Raw genomic sequence first — 20,452 nt, forward strand, 5'->3', positions numbered from 1 at the left:
CGTAACACATTGATTCGTCGATCTTTGGCGCGATTTGCCTTTGAAAAACTTAAAAGGTTGTCTGTATTGCAGCTTTCGTTACTTCCTAAAACTGAATCCAAATCGGACGTGTGTTGCTTAACATTCAACGGTTGAGTAACAAGACATATCACAGTATATTATAGGAAGTCACGTATACAAGTGTACCTACTTACACGCAGATGTAAGGTAGAGGAAACCGCACAACTTTCCTCCATTCCATCACCAAATTTTTGAACTATTCCAAGAAATTGACTCAACAATGTAGGTAGATTAAATAAATTAAGTTTACTTATTTATTTTTCATCGATAGTATACTGGCCTAGAAAATCAAGTAACTACACTTTTAAAAATATAATAACTTTTTAAGTACACATAAACTTTCGTACTTACTAAAAAAAACTCGAAATGGATTTCAATTTTAGTAACAAAGAAAGCTGATTTACATAATTGTCTATAAAACTTTTTTTATGTTAAACCTCTAACTTCTGTAGTTTAGAAAACAAAGTGTAGGACTTAGTTTTGCAGGCGAGTGTAGTTAAAAATCAAAATTCCAGCTGAGTTTTCTCATGTGCAGGGTATAACGGGCGCTCTGTTGGTGCTGTTGAAAGACGCGTTCGAGCCGACCCTGATGCAGACCTTGGAAGGGACCCCGGTGCTGGTCCACACGGGGCCGTTCGCCAACATCGCTCACGGGTGCTCCTCCATCCTTGCTGATCGCATCGCTATGAAACTCGCGAAGGAGAATGGCTATGTCGCCACTGAGGCCGGCTTCGGGTCCGATATTGGTAAGTATTGGTTTCTATATTGCATTGTAGATGTATTGCTTTAATGTGGCCTTTTTAACCCCCCGGCTGACTTACTATCTACTTGCCCGCGTACGTTTTGTCGATTAGGACTGGAACTATTTGTCCGGGTAATTTTAACAAATTAATTTTGACTCGTCCAGCACAGGCCTAAACTGTGTGATTTGACTTTGAATGACTGTCCAATTTGTTTTCGAATTCATGTTACCGATATTCCCTTTGCGGGTCGGAAGGTCAGACAGGCAGTCGCTTCTGTAAAAAACCGGACCTTTCAAATCTTCAGGTTAGGTACGCTTACCTCTCAGTGAAAAACGGGCTAATGTTAGGGAGATGATGAATTTTAACTCACTAGTTCAATATTTATAGTTTTAAACTTCGTTACATAACTCGAAGTCGGTAAATATTGGACCTAACACATTGCATGTAGTCAACATCTGCTGTTTATGAGTAGGTTAGAGCTGAGTAAACAACCACATCGTTGTATCATAGTTATCACACGTGTAACCTGATGTATCGTCTGTTTTTTATAACATGCCGATTTGCACGCATACTGTTTTTCTGATATTTCACTTTCAATCAGATCAACGTTATTAAAAATTAATACTTACACGCAACTTACACATAAACAGCCTATATACGTCCCACTGCTGGGCACAGGCCTCCCCTCAATCAACCGGAGGGGGTACACACAACATACTTATTCTATTTCTCTTTTGTTTTGTATTTTGTTTTTTCCTGTTTGTGCAATAAAGTATTTGTTATGTTATGTTATACTTATCAGTAAAGCGAATAGCGAAGTATTTAGTCGATTTACTCGGGATACACCTACATATCTAGGTACTTTGTCTACTACGTACGATGTCTGTATTTCTTCTAATTTCAAAACATTTTTCTACCGCTAAGTAATTTCGTCTTTCACAGATTTCACGTGAAACTAGACTGTTATCTTAAAACGGATTTGGAAGTTAGAAAGACAGTATTACTAGCTTCGATAATAATGTCTATTATTTTTTTTATTTTGTGACAAGATAATTAGTATTAAAGTAAAAGTAAGTATTTAAGTGGTGGTTAAGTATGTCCTTCCCCTTGTCATTTGTTTTGTGTTTAATTTTTGGCAAAAAAACTTAAATGGTTACTGGGGGGGGTTAAATATCCCACATCGAAGCAATTCATCTAAAAACATTGCGCACTTACTTTTATATGCGCAAATGTTAAATAGCAATATTGCTTTCTTAGATGAATTGCTTCGATGTGGCGTTTTTAACCCTTCTGTACTACCAAATGAGATTAATATCTAAGTAAGTATCATCATCATCTTCGTTCGCCTAGCGTTATCCTGTTTCTTATCTAACCTGAAGATTTGACAGGTCCTAAGCTGTATGTTTTTCCATAAGTACTTAAATAAATAAAATAAATCAACGAAACTCTCTCCCGTAGGCATGGAGAAGTTCTTCGACATCAAGTGTCGCGCGAGCGGTGACAAGCCGCACTGCGCCGTTATAGTGGCTACGGTCCGCGCGCTCAAGATGCACGGCGGAGGGCCGCCGGTGGCCCCAGGGCTACCTCTCCACGACGTCTATGTACAGGTTAGTTGGCTAGTATATTCAATTATATGTACAGGCATAGAGTAAAGCATAATAGGGTAGTTCCAACTAGTCAAATGAGTTACTTTTTACTAAACGTGAAAACACAAAATTACTATGGAATTTGTATGAAAAAGCAACCTGTGACGTCATATAAAAACGTGACAAAAGCTCGCATATTTATATTAAGTACTTACCTACATTTTCTTTATTAAAATTCATAAAAAGAAAACGTTCTTAGTCACCTTTAGATCTGTGTTTATTTAGTGCTTGATTTTATCTTTAACATAGGAAATTACCCAATATTACGTATAATAGAACCGTAACTACGTATAGAACACTCTCTTTGGGTCTTACTTTAATCTTAAGAATTTTGATAAATGGACCTTAATCAAATAAGTTCTGTAAAGTAGTGCCATTTAAATTAATACGGCTACTACTACGATTTCCGGTTGTGCAAACTGCCAAGAACCTAAAAGTTAAATAAAAAATAAACATAGTGACTATATTGTTTTACACCGGAAGCCGCTACTATACTTAATTAATAATACCTCTTTTTTAATATAACTTCATTAGAATCTGACTGAATTTATTTGGTATCTTTTCTTTTTCCTATGTAATTTTGTGGGTCATTGAACTTCAGGTAAACACATTTAAAATATGTCAACAATTTAGCTCAGTTGATGCCCTTTTTGAGATGTAAGGTTAAAATTAATTATTTCTACTCATGTGGTAGGTGCTTTCTTTCTTTCTATGTAGGGTCACAGGGACTGTAACCTGGAACCTGACAGAGCAGCAGTAACTGTCTGTACTATTCAGAGGCGGAGGACAGGAGTCCTAGTACGGCTTTGAAATAGAATACTCTGGGCGCTATCCCACTCGCGTCAGTCAGAGTACTTACTACGGGGCAGAAGGCAAGACGGAAACCACTGTTCTATTTATCCCTAAAAAAGTAGTATGGAGAATGCGACACCGACAAGGGCGTGGCTTTTAAATTAGTGATGATGGCTATCATACTCTTATAGGATTTAGGAGGCCTTCGTGGTCCAGTGGTTGAGTGTTAGGGTTAGGTAAGGCAAACTCAACACGAGGTATTACGTAGAAACGTTAATGGCCGACCATTTAAAAATCGTTACGTGTAAAAATGTATGAATGAAATCTCCGATCAGATACGGTCTTTGTGACTAATATAGGTATGAGGAAATTGGTATGTTTGTAAGTTGGATTTTCCACCGACAGGTTTGGTAGTACTTGGTAAGATTGTGTATAGAGTACCAGGTGAATGGGGATTACGTATTCGAACCGTGCTACGGTCGTAACCACATGACTCTGACTCAGTATTTAGTTACACCATATACCTATTATGCTTTCTAAATATCAGAGGTGTTTAGAGGCGCTTATCCCTATAAGCGCATATTTAATGTACAGTCATGAGCAATATCCTGTACCCACTTTAGAACCCTGTCGCACTATCATATTTGACATTCAGTGAGACTTGCGGTTTAATTTGACAAAAAAGTTCATGTGACATGGTTTCAAAGTCTACGTATACATATAAGTACTCGTGAGTACTCGTGACCGTACTTTGCTAAATTTTGCAACAGCCTCTGTGGTCTAGCGGATATAGCATCAGGCTCACGATCTGGAGGTCCGGGTTCGATTCCCGCTGGGGACATTGTCTAAATCACTTTGTGAGACTGTCCTTTGTTTGGTAAGGACTTTTCAGGCATGAATCACCTGATTGTCTGAAAAATTAAGACGATTCCGTGCTTCGGAGGGCACGTTAAGCCGTTGGTCCCGGCTATTAGCCGTAACAACACCTCCAACCTGCAGTGGAGCAGCGTGGTGGAGTATGCTCCGTACCCCCTCTGGTAGATAGAGAGGAGGCACAGGCCTCCTCTGGGCACAGTGCCCAGCTGTGGGACGTATGTAGGCTGTTTATGTTACCTATGTATAAATTTTGCGGTATGTTAAACACTGCGCTCTTCTCTCTCCTATTTTTGTTGTGCCCTCCAGGTTCGTTAAGTCTTATTTTATAATGCAATAAAGTTATTGACTCTTGAGTGACAAGAGACGCGGAAAGCGTTTTTTTATAGGGATAGATTTATTATGGCTATCATACTATTATAGTATTCAAATGACGGCCTCGGTGGTCCAGTGGTTGAGTGTTAGGCTCACAATCCGGAGGTCCCAGATTCGAATCCCGATGGGGATATATCACAAAAATCACTTTCAAATCCCTGATTTGGTTAGGACATTACAGGCTGATTACTCGATTTTTCGAAAGTACAACGATCCGTATTTCGGAAGGCAAGTGAAGCCCTTGGCCCCGGTTACTACTTACTGACGTAAGTAAGTAGTCGTTACATGAGCCATGTCAGGGGCCTTTGGCGCCTCAATAACAACTCTGACACCAGGGTTGATGGGGTTGGTAATACACCGCACAACCTACACGATAGAAGAGGTATGAATGTATAAGTTGACTACAAACAAACCAATTCACATTAACCGTGATGATGTGCTGGCGCATCATTTTATTTCCTGTAATACCTACCTAGTAATTTATTCCAATTAAATTGAATAAGTGCGTTGTTCAATTGTTCATATATCTTGCCATTTATTACCTAGAACGCTTATTGTACACACGAACATTTATTGTAATTTTCCGGTATACGCAACGTAGTACTAGGTAAAAGCCATGGAAAAGGCACACCCCCGTAACCACAGATCGTGCTTATATTTCCTCTATTCGATTCACAAATTACGTTACAACCAAGGGAAATTTATATTATCATTAGAGTTCCATTAGAATTATTCTTCGTCTGTCGTGTGGGTTGTCCAGTGGAGTACCAACCTCATCAACCCTGGTGTCAGGGTTACTACTGAGCCGCCAAATGGCTCCCTACTTACTTACATCAGTATGTAGTAACCGGGACCAACGGCTTAACGTGCCTTCCGAAGCACGGATCATCTTACATTCGGAAAATCAGGTGATCAGCCTGTAACGTCCTTACCAAACTAGGGACCACAGAGTATTTTTTGTGATATGTCCCCTCTGGGAATCGATTCCAGGAGCTCCGGATTGTGAGGTCGTTATTACAATTATTGATAAATGTTCGTAGTTAAGATCACAGCACACCCCGGACTCTATACAGAAATGTCATTATTACCGTGTGCCGCCTAACGCGTGTGCGAGGGAGACACAATGCGCGCTCTCTCTCCCCCTTACTCCTTAGCAGCTTATGGCCGTTTAAGCATAGAATAAGGTACAGAACGGCAACTCTCGCTAGGTTTGCCTCACGCCCCCTCGAACATAGTTTAGACTTGAATCGTATGGCGTCAAACGTTACACACACAGATGCGCGTGTACTATAATGTCAATGTGTAGTGTTTGTGTAAAATGAAATTGTTTATATAAAGTGTCCGGGGTGTGGTTTAAGGCTAAAGTAAGACTTAGAGGGGGTGAAGTCCGGGCTCGATACGAATTGGTGCGAGGCAGAGAGTTACCGTTCTAACGTATTGTTTATTCTATGACTATAAGCGATATGTAATAAAAACGCAGCGCGGACGATTACATACAATATTACAAACTCCTGCTTACGTTCCCGGTACCGCATTTGTTTCGTTATATTTCGGTCCCTTTCATTATCCTCTCCTGTCTTTCCTAGCTTCCTGCCTCGTTCGGACGATTTTAATATGTTATGTCTTTTTAGGAGAATCTGGAGCTCCTGGGCAAGGGTCTGTGCAACCTGGGCAAGCATATTAGCAACGGCAACAAGTTCCACGTACCAGTCGTCGTCGCCATTAACAGACACGGGTACGTACACACACACACACTACCCACACACACCACTACACACAGATAGCTAGCTTTCCTCCTGCGACTTCGTCCGCGGTTATCAAATAGTGTATCTACTAGTCAAAGAAGTTTCTACTAGTTTGTTCGTGCTTACGGAAAAATCTTTGTCAAAATCGAATACTTAGATCGAAAATTTCTAGACTCGGAAGGATTTTCGAACCCGTGTGTTCGAATCCAGAATGTCTCGATATTTTGTCTTTTTAAAAATTGTAGTCATGCCGTGAGGTAAACACTGACGTGACATTGTGCAATACTCAAATATCAACTAAAATTGCATAATAAATCGCGGCATGAGCTCCGTTATTTCACAATATCCGCAGTGTTATGATGTGTCACCAGTGCAGTAGCATAATGTTGTTTATTATGAGTATTTATGAGTCAATTTGGGTCGTGTACTAGTTTCAAGATAAATTATAAAATTCTGATTACTGAATAAAAACAGATCTAAAACTAACGAAATACATTTTCTTTTTTCTATTTAACTTATTTATGAAATTCAATTAAGAAAAACGTAATAATAAGTCGGACATTTTATCACATTTCCCTTGACGTCACAGTGTGCTTTTTCATACAAATTCCAAAGTAATTTTGTGTTTTGACGTTTAGTAAAAAGTAACTGATTTGACTAGTTGCAAACTAGCCTATTATGTACTTATAACAAGATTGTAATTGGGTGAATTGCAAAAGCGAAAAAAAAAGTTGTCTTGGCTGAGAACGGTAGTGCAAAGTTCTGCTAAATGATTTTGAATATTTTTTCTGGGTAAAGTAAGTAGTCCTCTACCTTGGCAAAAAAAATCATTCAGTTTCAGCAACTGTAACACGCTGAAAAAAATTTTTAAAGTGTCATTTTATCATTTCGGTAGCTTGTCCGTAACCCATTATCGCTTATAAAATTTCTTGCTCTACAATTATTTTCTATTATTGGGATTTAAATTGATAGAATTTCGTTAAATTATTAAATAATCTAACAACAAAAACTATTTCTGTCTGTTTACCTTCCTTCTCATACATTTGACAGGCAGTTAAATTTTGTCCGAAAAAAAGTTATCATTTCAGAGGACAGTAAGTTTTGGTAGAATAACTCCGTCAACATTGCGTCTATGACACCTCCTTACCTGCCAACACCTCGCATTGGTTCGGCTCGACCGCTAGACGTGAACATACCCGTCACAGCGTGTAATGGTTTCCCGCCAAAAAAAGAAATTTATCATTTCGGTGATAGGGGGACAAAAAAAAATCAGTAAAAAATCATTTCGGTAGCCATTATAACTCGTGTTAGATTAGTTCAATTTATTTCATATTGATGTGTTAAATCGGCTGCAAGTACTGTTTTGTTTGAGAAGTGTCGATTTTTCGATAGTTATTTAAATTCACAGTTTATACAAAAATAACCTGTTTTTTATCATCTCGGTGTTATCATTCCGGTGGATTCGGTGGACTGAAATGCCAATAACAGTCCATGGGAATGATAAGTAACACTGAAATGATAAAATCGTTAAGTTTTAGAGATCCGTGTGTTAAATTTTAGTTTCGAATTAGGTATTGTTTTAAGGGCCTTTTTAACAGTTCTGTGGAGCTATTTTATTTTTCCTCGAGATGATCTCATGGTTTTCCAAAACCATTTTGGGTGATTGGAAAACGTCATATAACCTTCTATCAAACTCCTCTTTCTGCTTTTCTCGGTAACCTTGAATACCCAGACTTATCCATTCTTTAGATCCTGGTGGACACTGGCCTGGATAAAATAGTTTACACCAGTGTCTACCGATCGCACAGCGGTAACTCTGAGACAAGCAGGTTATTCACCTACCTCAGTAGGACAGTGGAGTTGGCACGGCGGAGTATCTCTCAGCGCAACTTGTTCTTCTCCGGGACTCCAACGCCCACCAGCAAGAGTGGTTGTTCCCATTCCAGAAGACCAACCATGCTGGCAAAGAGGCGCAAGCTTTTGCCATGTGTGGCAAAATCTCTCACATCTGGTGAATTGCGTTACAAAGATACCTGACGTTGCTAACTATAGCGCCAACTGCTTGGCCCTTTTGCTGATAACTGATCCGGACCAATATCAATCTCTATCAGTGACTTCCCCCTTGGGAACATCCGACCATTGTCTGGTGAGATATGTGTCTGTCTATTCCCCACCTGATTCTAGCCCCAGAGGATCGAGGCAAATATGGTGACACACGCTAGCAGATTGGGATGAGATGCGGCACTTCTTCGCAAACCTATCCTTGGCGTGAGGTTTGCTTTTCTTCAGAAGACTCGACGAGCTGCGGAGATGCCATATTAGTTGTCAGGCAATGGAATACTCTATCCCATTTTCTGACATATCATCTGACGATAAGGCTCGCTCATGGTACATCGCGGAGTATGCTAGTGCAGAAGCTCTAATATGCCTCCTCATGCGGGCTCTGAAAAATTCCCTGAATACCGCTACAAAGTCTTGCAAGAAGACAATGCGCAGGGCACGTTTCGACAATATTGGCCAAATTGATGCCAAACTGACTGAGCTGGTAGTAAAACCTTTTAGCCGCTATTCAAATCGGTCGAAGCAAACTTCTGCCGTATAAAAATGCTTCGCACTCTAGACGTGAATAATAGCATTATACCGATTTTTCACAGGGTCCGCTTACCTAACTTGAAGATTTGACAGGTCCAGTATTTTAGAGAAGCGACTGCCTGTCTCACCTTCCAACCCACGAAGGGGAAACCAGCCCAATACACATTAGGTCACATTATCACATACCTCCGAAAATGGAATTTTCGGGAATGTGGGTTTCCTCACGATGTTTTTCTTCACCGCTGAGCATGTGACAATCATTTCTGATCTAAACATGAATTACCTTACCACCCATCCATTAGCTACCACGGCTCCACATATTGACAACAACTAAATGCATTTTTTATTGCTCGATGAAAGAAACGAACAACAATCTATTACTATTAGTAAATAGTATTAAACTATCTTTTATTTAGCAAGTATTGAACTATTTATCTAAGAATGTATAAATCGATCTCCACCAACCCGCAGTGGAGCAGCGTGATGGAGTATGCTCCATACCCCCCCCCCCCACCCCGGTTAATTGAGAGTAGGCCTGGGCCCAGCAGTGGGACGTATATAGGCTATTTATGTATAAATCGAACTTCACTTTGTACGGAACCCTAGCTAAGCAGCACAATTTTTCTTGACTGTATCATTTCCGTGGGTTAATTTCATTTCAGTGGACTCATTATCATTTCAGTGTACATTTATATCATTTCGGTGTATATTTATATCATTTCAGTGGGTACTTATCATTTCAGTGGACTCATAAAAATTCTATTTTAAATATCTCAGTAAGTTTCGATCGTATTTGATGCCCACTCACGCACATAATTCAAAATAGGTTAAAGTTTTATTTGTCGTCAAATATGTGAAGAAAAGTATTAAAATAAAAAATCTCACCGAAATGATAAAAAAATGAGACTTGTTGAAATTCACCCAATTACTTGTTTTCTTCAATTTATCTTAGTCCAAATATCCAGTTAAGTACGTTAGTTTGATGCTCTAACATAACTAGATATATACAGTTACTAAACAATTTGTTTGGTCCTGTCTTGTGTCTATGTCTATTGTGAGGTTTTGTTAATAAAAAATACACCCGAATGTGACTGTAAGGCGACGATAAGTACATTGAATTTCACGGAATTGAATGCGTACATGTTGTTGACTAATCATAATTCTCCATCCGTTTATTTCAAGTAAAGTTATCAAAAGCAATCGTTCATTTCCGTCCATCTTTATCCTTTCCTCTTTGATTTAGCTGTAAAATTCCCCTCGATTCCAAGAACTGGCAAATTGGTGTGACATCAGTGTGGATTCAATTGATACTAATTGGATGATACTAATAGGATTGACATGTCAATTGTGTAATATAATGTTTAAATGTTACTTAAGTACATAAAAAAAAACCGATCAGTCTAATCTCGACTGATACATCACTGTGCTTATGAACGTCATAACATTAGCTCAAGTACTTAGACGGACCTAATTCTTACCGCGCATTGAAGCTATTATAAAATGTTATCTTTATTGAAATATAATCACTGATTGTTTTGAACTGATCATTCTGTTTAATGGTACCTAGTAAGTTAATCACACTTTTTCCGAACAGATACGACAGTGAAGCAGAATTGAACTTGATCAAGCAATTTGCTCTACAAAACGGCGCTTACCGCGCAGTGATCTGTGATCACTGGGCTAAGGGCGGCGCGGGCGCCGTCGACTTAGCCGACGCAGTGATCGAAGCTTGCGAAGCGCCTTCCAACTTCGACTACCTGTACCCACTAGGGCTGACCATTCAGGAGAAGATCGCTATCATTGCCAAGGAAATGTACGGAGCTGGCAACATCGAGTACACTGCGGATGTCCTTGAGAAGATTAAGGTGTTCACTGAAAAGGTAAGAGAAAAATACATCATCATCTTTCACCCTAAGGTTACCTGACAAAAATTGCTGTACTTATTTTATCCGCTTGTACGGTCACGAGCATTAATATGTATACACTATGGTACCATGTCACATTAACTATTTTGACAAATAGAATTGTAAGTCTCACTAAATGTCAAATATGTAAGTGCGACAGAGTCCTAAAGTGGGTACATTATATTGCTCATGACTGTATCTGTCTTATAATGTTATTTGTGCAATAAAGAGTTATTGGTTGATTGTTTGAGAAATGTGTAGCTGCTTAATGTGAATCAAACGATAATATGTAATAGAGGTATTATCTGAAATGTGAAATATTAAACCATTAGTCTATCGCCTTCAGGCTGCATTTATCCTCGCCTAAGTAAAGACTAAAACGCTAATATGAGAAATAGTTTCGGAGATAAGCTATTTCAATAACTAAAACACCTAACAATTCCATCATAATTATATTTTAAAAGCTGATACTAATGTACTCGACCAATACAGCTGCACCACCACCAAGCAGCACCAATACAACCAATACAGCAGCAGATTTACATCGTATGGAAACCCACATTCCCAAGAAATGCATTTTCAAGGTCTGTGACCTAACCTGTATTGGGCTGGGTTTCCCTTCGCGGGTTGTAAGGTCAGACAGGCAGTCGTTTCTGTAAAAAACCGGACCTGTCAAACCTTCAGGTTAGGTAAGCGGACCCTGTGAAGACGGGATAATAATGCTCGGGGGATGATGATGATTATATTACTTATTTCAATGTGCTCAACAGAACCGTAGACATAGCCAAGTTGTAGAAGTGCCTAAGATGTAAATACTTCCCTATGTATTTGCATTATTATCTACATTTATGGTCAAGCAAAAGTAATTTACCCAGCTTGAATGATCTGTTTCGCCGCAGGGGTAACAATTAAATACGTGAACTCGTAATCTTGAATCGTTATTGTTTTTAAACCACAGCTAGGTAGTTGTAAGACATTATTATGGGCTAGGGATTACCCATAATTTGTGTTGTTTGTGGTAATAAAATTGTAATTCCATGCTACGGGAGAAACATAGGTACATTCTACATGTTATGCATACCTACATCTACATAAATACCTATAAATTAATAAAACAAGTATCTGTGCTTAGCCACACCGAGTTACATAGCCGAGTTTTAAAATCAATCAATCACTCAATCAATAATTCTTTATTTCACAAATACATAAGTAAGGACGTGTACAAACGAATAAAATAAGCACAATATGCGGCGTTATTGCTAAACAGCAATTTCTGCCAGGTACTTAACCTTAAAATAAAAATTGTTATTTTTCAGAAGTTTTACTTTTGGTTGCATTTTCGTTGTCAATAAACTTGATATATGTATATCAATATCTTATTCAAATAAACAAAATGCTTAGCATAAAAAAAGATCCAGACGAATTAAGAACCTCCTCTTTTTTTGAAGGCGGATAAAAAGAAGAAAATGAAAAATAAGAGGTCAATTAAATTTATTTTTATCACTAATTAGGATATTCCTTTTAACGTCGCAGAAACAGGTTTAGCCGTGTAGAAATACCGTCCGAATAGATGACGTCAATATTATAACACGCGAATACATTGCAGTAGGTAATTTAGATGAAAAAAATATAAAATAATTGAGGTAAATATTTCTAACCGGTTTGAGGCAATTTTGGGAATTTGAATATTTGAAAATGTTTGAATCTAGAGTCGTATTTTTTTTGTTTTTGCCTTAAATCTTGTTTTGTTAACTCGCAACTTCGTTGCGTAGACTTCGGTATAGCGCGGACAGTTTGTCCTTGAAAATTACGGTATTAGGTGTTGGCGTTGGCAACATTCAGCAAATTATATTTTTACTTTATTATTTATAAATGGCATTAAGTAAGTACTTTTTCTATCTTTTTTTCTACGATCGCTCGACTGTAACATACCTATGTAAATTGTGTTCATCTAATTTAAGTAAATACGTGGTAAAACTCAAAGTCGTTTTTTATACTGTCATCCTTTATATACCAGCCAGCGTGCATCAACATTTGCGTGCGATATTAGGTATACTTACCTGGTAATTTTTCATCTAGAAATTGTTTTAGTGGGCTAGGCGCAAAGAGGTAACAGACAACAGACTTTATTCTGTTATTTACAATATTTAAGTAATTAGTATCTGTAAACGGAACCTTTCGTATAAAAATAAACTTATTCATTGCCCGTAGCTTAATCGTGGACAATAGATAACATGTCCTTCAATAATTTGTAGTGAGCTATGTTCCATGATGAATATCTTCTCGTCCAAAATACCTCAGTGTCTCAAGACGAAAGCCTTTGACCAGTGCGTGTTGCCAGTGATGACCTACGGCAGTGAGACGTGGCCGCTTAATATGGGTCTCGTGAGGAGGCTCGGTGTCGCTCAGCGGGCAATGGAGAGAGCTATGCTCGGTATTTCCCTGCTCGATCGAATCAGAAATGAGGAGATCCGCAGGAGAACTAAAGTCACCGACATAGCTCGAAGAATTGCAAAGCTGAAGTGGCAGTGGGCAGGACACATAGCGAGGAGAACCGATGGCCGATGGGGCGGAAAGGTTCTGGAGTGGCGACCACGTGTCGGACGACGCTCAGTGGGTAGGCCCGCTACAAGGTGGACCGACGATCTGGTGAAGGTCGCGGGAAGCCGCTGGATGCGGGCAGCGCAGGACCGATCGTCGTGGAGATCCTTGGGGGAGGCCTATGCCCAGCAGTGGGCGTCATACGGCTGATGATGATGATGTTCCATTCCTTGCTATTTGCGGTAGGTATTTGCACAATGTGCCGAAGTTAAAGAATATTCTTTTGTTCAGTAACAGTGATGGACTTTCCAGGCTACGTTCACTAAAAGCAATATAGATGGCGTTGTACAGTTTTAACGTGATAATTATCTATTTTCTCATTACTCGGGTACATAATTATTCCAAAATATAATGTAATGGCAGAAGCATATACAGGGTGTTAGTGACATCGTAACGAAAACTTTGAGGGATGATTGAGACCATGATTCTGAGATGATATCAAGTGGAATTTTCCGTCGCAAAAGTATGGAACAGAAAATAACTAAAAAAAAAACAAAAATTTTCATGAATTTTCCGACTGAAAATTCCACTTGATATCAACTCAGAATCATGGTCTGAATCATCCCCCTCAGTATTCGTTACGGTGTCACTAACACCCATACCACTTGTATGGCTACAGTATGTACTTGTGCGGGGTGTAAGTGACATCGTAACGAATACTGAGGGGGATGATTCAGCTGATTATTCTGAGTTAATATCAAGTGGATTTTTTCATCGCAAAAGTATAGAATTGAAAATAATTTAAAAAAAAACTAAAAAAAAACATGAATTTTGCGACGGAAAATTCCACTTTACTATGAACTCAGAATCATGGTCTGAATCATCCCCCTCAGTATTTGTTACGATGTCACTAACACCCTGTATAAAAATAATTGAGGGGAGTAACCATGGTAACCCCTCTGTCAAAGTGACACCGCGATACGGAATCATCGAAAGTTTGATTAACGTTCGTGGTTCAATTTCGTTTCACACAAAAGATCGCGCCTATATCCCATCGGAGTAGGCAGAGACCACAGAATTCCACTTACTACGATCCTTTCAAACATTCAATCAGCCAGTTGACATTACATTTAAAACAGTTGAAATCGGGGTCCTGGTACCCGTTGTCTCTGCAGGTATTTGTTCGGGTTAAAGGACTAGTTTTCTTGAGACGTCTACTTTTTATCTATAAAACATAACACAAGTCCACGAAGTCATGACTATTTCCCTTCTGGGATAGTCAGATGTACATTTATAGCATAAAATAACAAAACAAATAAAAAAAATAACATTAAAAAACTCATAAAAAAGAGCCTAAGTATATCCCACTCGAGCCTATATACGTCCCACTGCTAGGGACAGGCGTCTCCTCAATCAACCGGAGGGGGTATGGAGCATACTCCATCACGCTGCTTCATTGCGGGTTGGTAGTTTTATGGCTAATACCCGGGACAAAAAAACAACAACAAAATAACTGCTGCTTTATAGGTAAAGCTTTAAAGGCAGAGAAAAAGAACTTAAGTAATATTAAAATAATTAAGTACCAAGCGATACCTTTTTTGTTTATCAATAAAATACGCAATAGCATCCGTAAACAATACGTCTGTTTTATAATATTATTGACTGTCATCATACGCCATTCGAAATCGAATGTGGTCACTTGTTTAACTTGTAATGACATCAGCCTAGTCGAGCCTAGTGTAGTAACCAGGGACATTTTTTCTTTTGTTTTGGTTTTCCCCGAAGGGCAAGGCAAAGGGAACTATGCCCATACAGCCATGTCTTATGTATTTTTTTCTTGATGACGATTAATGAAATGATGAAAAGTGATGACGATGAATGATGAAACCTAAGCCCCCAGTCTCGGAGCAGACTCCTACTCCGAACCCCAAACGAATTAACTCAAAAGTCCGCATAAACTTTCGAGTTATGAAGCGACTTGTTGGCACGAAGCGAAAATAGATAGATACACTTTGTTTAATGAATATTCCTATATAATAACACTGTCGCGAATGTTTTCCAACTAACTTAATGCGATCATTAACCACAAAACACCACTTCGTATTGATTATTTAGATTATTCAATGAAGAAAGCAACTGTCCCGTTTCCGTTCCCGCCAAAAAGTCCGTAACCAGGGACAAGGTGGTTTGTTATTCCAACTTCCATGGTTCTCGTGCCCATATCCTCTTAGTAACTCCATTGTTCCGTCTCTAATTTCCAATTTTTTCAAAGAAAAAGTTTTTTATTATAAATGCAAAATAGTCGAAAACTGATAACCAAACGTGAAAACAGAATCGAAATAGTCCGTCGGCGCGTGGCCCACTAGGGTCGATTAATTCTTTCAAATACTCTTCCTCTCAGACGTCGCCCAGAGCCGAGGTTCGCGCCCGACAGGGCACCTTCAGGCCTGTTGTCTTAAATTTTGTACCGGATGAGAGCCCTCAGTGCTCCCCAATTGGCCGGCCAAGTAGTTAATGCCATCTGCGGCAATTCTACAATAAGTCACGTCAAAAAAAGAAAAAGAATTGAAGTTCGTTGAAAAATGAAATAGTTCCAGCCATCCAAAATGAAGTTAAAAATAAATGGCAATAGGAAATCGTGACGTCACATGTTCTAGCCACGCAAGCTATAATCAGTATTTGCTCATTTTTTTACAGGGCTACGACAAGCTTCCGATATGCATGGCGAAGACCTCCAACTCTCTCACCGGTGACCCAGCAGTCAAGGGGGCCCCTACAGGCTTCACACTTCGCATCAATGGTATCTTCGCCTCCGTCGGCGCTGGGTTCGTCGTCCCCATGGTGGGAGAGATCTCCAAAATGCCTGGCCTCCCCACCAGGCCAAGCATTTACGACATCGATCTAAACACTAAGACCGGGGAAATCGAAGGCCTATTCTGATCTGCTATTGATATTTTTATTGTTATATCGCTAATCTTGTATGAATAATTAAAGAGTTTTATTTGTTTTAATTGGGTTTTTTTTTGTGTCCTTTTTGTATTCAGCCTGGGAAGTCCCGAAACTAATATAACTTATTGCTGAGGGAATGAGGGATTTTCCAGGATAAGTTCACCAAAAACAATATAGAGTTGTACAGCTTTAATGTGATAATTACCTATTTTCTCATTAGTCGGGTACTTATATCATTATTCCAAAATAGAATGTAATGGCACAAGCATAATATAAAAATAATTGCTCCTTGATATGTGGATCACATTATGTATAGAATTATGTTGCTACCTAAGTATATTGCTTCTCTTTATTTTGATCGGATAATACATAACATAAATAGCCTATATACGTCCCACTGCTGGGCACAGACCTCCTCTCTATCAACCGGAGAGGGTATGGAGCATACTCCACCACGCTGCTCCACTGCGGGTTGGTGGAGGTGTGTTTACGGCTAATAGCCGGGACCAACGGCTTAAAGTGCCCTCCGAAGCACGGAATCAACTTACTTTTTCGGACAATCAGGTGATTCAAGCCCGAAAAAGTCCTTACCAAACAAAGGACAGTCTCACAAAGTGATTTCGACAATGTCCCCATCGGGAATCGGTCCCGGACCTCCAGATCGTGAGCCTAACGCTCTTACCACTAGACCACGGAGGCTGTTATAGTTGATCGGATAATAATGGGTGCAAGATCTAACTGGTGTAGTAAAAAGGGTCATCATTTAAACACAAAAACAAAGATAAATAGTGCATGTCTGTTAGCCATGAAATTACAAGGTTAAACGAAGGAAAATCTGTTCAGCGCCATCTATAGGTATAGTTTTTGAGAAACGTAGCCTGGAAAGTTCCTCATTATGAATAAAAACATAGATAATATTATGCGGATGAGACAATACAAATCATTAACAACCATGGATGAGGCAGTTACTGCATATGTTTGTATAGCGTATGTTATTATTTATTAAACAATCGAGTTTAACATTTGAAGTTGTAACCAAAATTAAGTGCTTCTACTTAAGTGCTTACATGCTTCTTTCAGTATGAGTTGAACTACGGAAAAGAAGAAAGTAAGAATACCGTGAACTGGCGGGTTAAAAAGACCACACAAAGTAATTCATCTAGAAAAGCAATATTGCTATTTGACATTTGTTTGCATTGCGCACTTACTTTTTTATGCGCAAATGTCAAATTGCAATATTGCTTTTTTAGATTGTGGGCTTTTTAACCCCAACTGTATATTTTTTCCCGGATAGTATCAAAAATATTACGATATCCAAAGAAATCACTGGTTTACAATTATAGTTCTACTAATGGAGGTTCATTGCCCTTCAGAGTTGGTCGATAACGCCGTCGGAGCACTTAGTCCTTCGTAAAACGTGAGTCAATCTTCCTAAACAGCTTCAAAGACAAAATTCAGGTCCATTAAGCACTTTAATGCCTATAGTTACGCCCACGATTACATCAAATTAAGAAGCACTTTCAAAAACCGCAGTACTGCAAACATGTGCAAAGTGATAATATTATCGATCGATTCAATCAATTTTGTCGAAATCAATAACTTTGTTTTTTCTTTAATATGTGTGTCACGTGATTTTGTTCGTATTTTACCAGAACGTGACTTATTTCGGTTCACGTATTAGCACCAATCGACAAAACGACATAATTATATCGTCAGAATTGATAAAATGACCGTGATACAATTTTATGACGTAGTGCATGTTAGCTCTACAGCTGTTGGCTACATGACCCACAACACATTGCGCCACTGAATCACTCTACTATTCAGAAAATCACCTATACTTATGTTAGCTAACTTTACAATAAAACGTAAATATTAGTAACATACCCTGGAGTTTTAATCATTAAAATGTTAAGTACCACAAATATCACTCTTATTACGGAAACCAAATATTATTACTACAAATTGTAATAAGAAATATTATACTAAAGAATACAACAAATAGTCTTTCAGTTTTTGCTTCTCTCGACAATAATCGTCTTCACTTGTTTTTCTTTCCTCGTAGTCGCAGACGGAACACCCGCCAAAACGTTTTTCTCTTAAAAAGTGACGTGACGATCCTTTTTTGAAATTGCCAACACTTATAGTTCAGCCGTTGTAGCCCAGTTGGTAGAACACTTGCCTCTCACTCTGAAGTCGCAGGTTCGAATCCAGCACATTCCTAAACCATTGATTGTCGAAATTGTTTTCGAATTCATGTTTGGATCATAAATGATAATCACATGCTCAGCGGTGAAGCAAAACATTGTGAGGAAACCCGCATTCCCGAGGAATGCATTTTCGGAGGTATGTGACCTAACCTGTATTGGGCTAGTTTTCCCTTCGCGGATTGGAAGGTAAGTCGGAGTCGCTTCTGTAAAAAACCGGACCTGTCAAATCTTCAGGTTAGGTAAGTGGACCCTGTGAATAACGGGATAATGCTAGGGAGATGATGACGAATATAATCATCACAATGAGAAATTCCTCTGGGTACTTACTTTTCCCACAAATTACGTTACATTTACTAGAAGGTTGACGACACTAACTGACCATGAAATCCATGATTCACGGGACTAAGTCAGACAGACTGTTTTCGTGTTAATTATTCAATTTACGTAATAATTGTTCTTCGCTTTGTTAAGTAGGTAAATGTTCAGTAGCATGTATTTTACGTACTTACTTATATATTTGTTTGAACAATACCTAATCTTCTTCTATCTGGTGGATTTTGGGTGAATTACCAACCTCATCAACCCTGGTGTCAGGGTTACGATTGAGCCGCTAAAGGCCCAAGTAGGAACCAAAGTAGTAACCGGGACCAACGGCTTAATGTGCGTTCCGAACGTTCTAACCAAACTAGGGATCATAAAGTGATTTTTGTGATGTGTCCCCACCGGGAATCGAACCCGAGTCTTCCGGATCATGAGCCAACCACTGTAACACGGAGGCCGTGAAACACATAATGAAGAAGAGTTACCCACGTGTCGTAAACAGCAACCGCATTTACAAATAAAAAAGTTCGTTATTTTTTACTTTAAGTATACTTAGAGGTTCTTTATAAAGAAATATCTAAAAACCACAGTATGTGCATCTACAAGGAAGCACTTTATGCGGTTTCAACATGGATTTAATATTCATGACAGATGTCTGGATGGAAGATTAGGTACTTACAGTGGTTTTCTTTAACGATGTCTTTAATCTTTAAGTCTTTAAGTGCTCATAAATTGAGCCATGTGCATACTGTGCGTGTGAAATCAGGGACAACATGTGGACTTAATTTCCTAGTAAATATTAAGCATTCGATGGGTTAAGTATTCTGAATAAGTACTTACAGATGAGTACTGATTTTCGAGTTGAAGACGCTCAATGCTCCATGAAATCCCTGTGGAAGACGATCTGTTTTATTCTTATTCTTATTCTTCTTAACTCGGTCCCGCTTAGGGACGCTACTGAAAGGTATCCTGACGACCTGATTACGGCCAATCAGGTCGCAACAACAAACACTTAAAACTCAAGGACTTCACTAAAGTAACTGGCGCCGAGTTTGCATAAAATCGCGTCGCATCTCGGCCAGATTTTCTACATATTATGCGCACACAAAACATAACGAAAACTGTACCCACACCCCTATTACGTGGAGATCTTTATGCACAGAATAATTACCTACATACCTACAAAAACGACATTATTTAGATTGGCAGACGTTCCTGGACGGTTTATAAGTAGCTCTCAGAAAAAGCATATAATAGGTCACCATTACCTACGGTCTACAGCCTACAAATATGAACCTGTTTGCTTACTTGATAAATACAAAAAGCTAAGTAAGCGTCGCCCCGCCGCAATATAATAGCTTGCTATTCTGGACGATATAGGTACGTCAGTTTGACTAAGTTTGTTTGTAACCGGGTACCTACATTTACATAGGTACCTACTTACTACGATTAACTTTGTTTTGTTAATTGATACCTAGTAATTTAGTTCAATAAAGTATTCATTACGAGTAACCAAGCGCGCCGGCCTGGAAGTTTAATGCTGAAATAATTAATTCGAAATTAAACAGTCGAAGTTATCTTCAACACCGACAGGAATCCCACGACTATCGCTCGTGTAGAGGCCGCCTAATCACAACAGGAAAATGTTTATAAAAATTAAAACCAGCCATGTTGTATTTTGTACTTCCCATGGTTATAGGG

General features: G+C 38.9%; 1 protein-coding gene across 2 annotated transcripts in view; it reads left to right on the forward strand.

The window, feature by feature from the left end:
• LOC126374964 (C-1-tetrahydrofolate synthase, cytoplasmic) overlaps nucleotides 1–16,282 on the forward strand; it is a 31,127-nt gene extending 14,845 nt beyond the window's left edge. For both annotated transcript variants that reach the window (XM_050021764.1, XM_050021763.1), the window contains exons 12-16: nucleotides 596–806; nucleotides 2,262–2,410; nucleotides 6,121–6,224; nucleotides 10,421–10,706; nucleotides 15,969–16,282. In XM_050021764.1, coding sequence (XP_049877721.1) covers nucleotides 596–806; nucleotides 2,262–2,410; nucleotides 6,121–6,224; nucleotides 10,421–10,706; nucleotides 15,969–16,211 — 993 coding nt within the window. In that variant the 3' untranslated portion in view covers nucleotides 16,212–16,282. The remainder of the gene's footprint in view (nucleotides 1–595; nucleotides 807–2,261; nucleotides 2,411–6,120; nucleotides 6,225–10,420; nucleotides 10,707–15,968) is intronic.
• Nucleotides 16,283–20,452: the final 4,170 nt, after the last annotated feature.

This window comes from Pectinophora gossypiella, chromosome 18 (assembly GCF_024362695.1).
Source record: "Pectinophora gossypiella chromosome 18, ilPecGoss1.1, whole genome shotgun sequence".
Classification (NCBI taxonomy): Eukaryota; Metazoa; Arthropoda; class Insecta; order Lepidoptera; family Gelechiidae; genus Pectinophora; species Pectinophora gossypiella.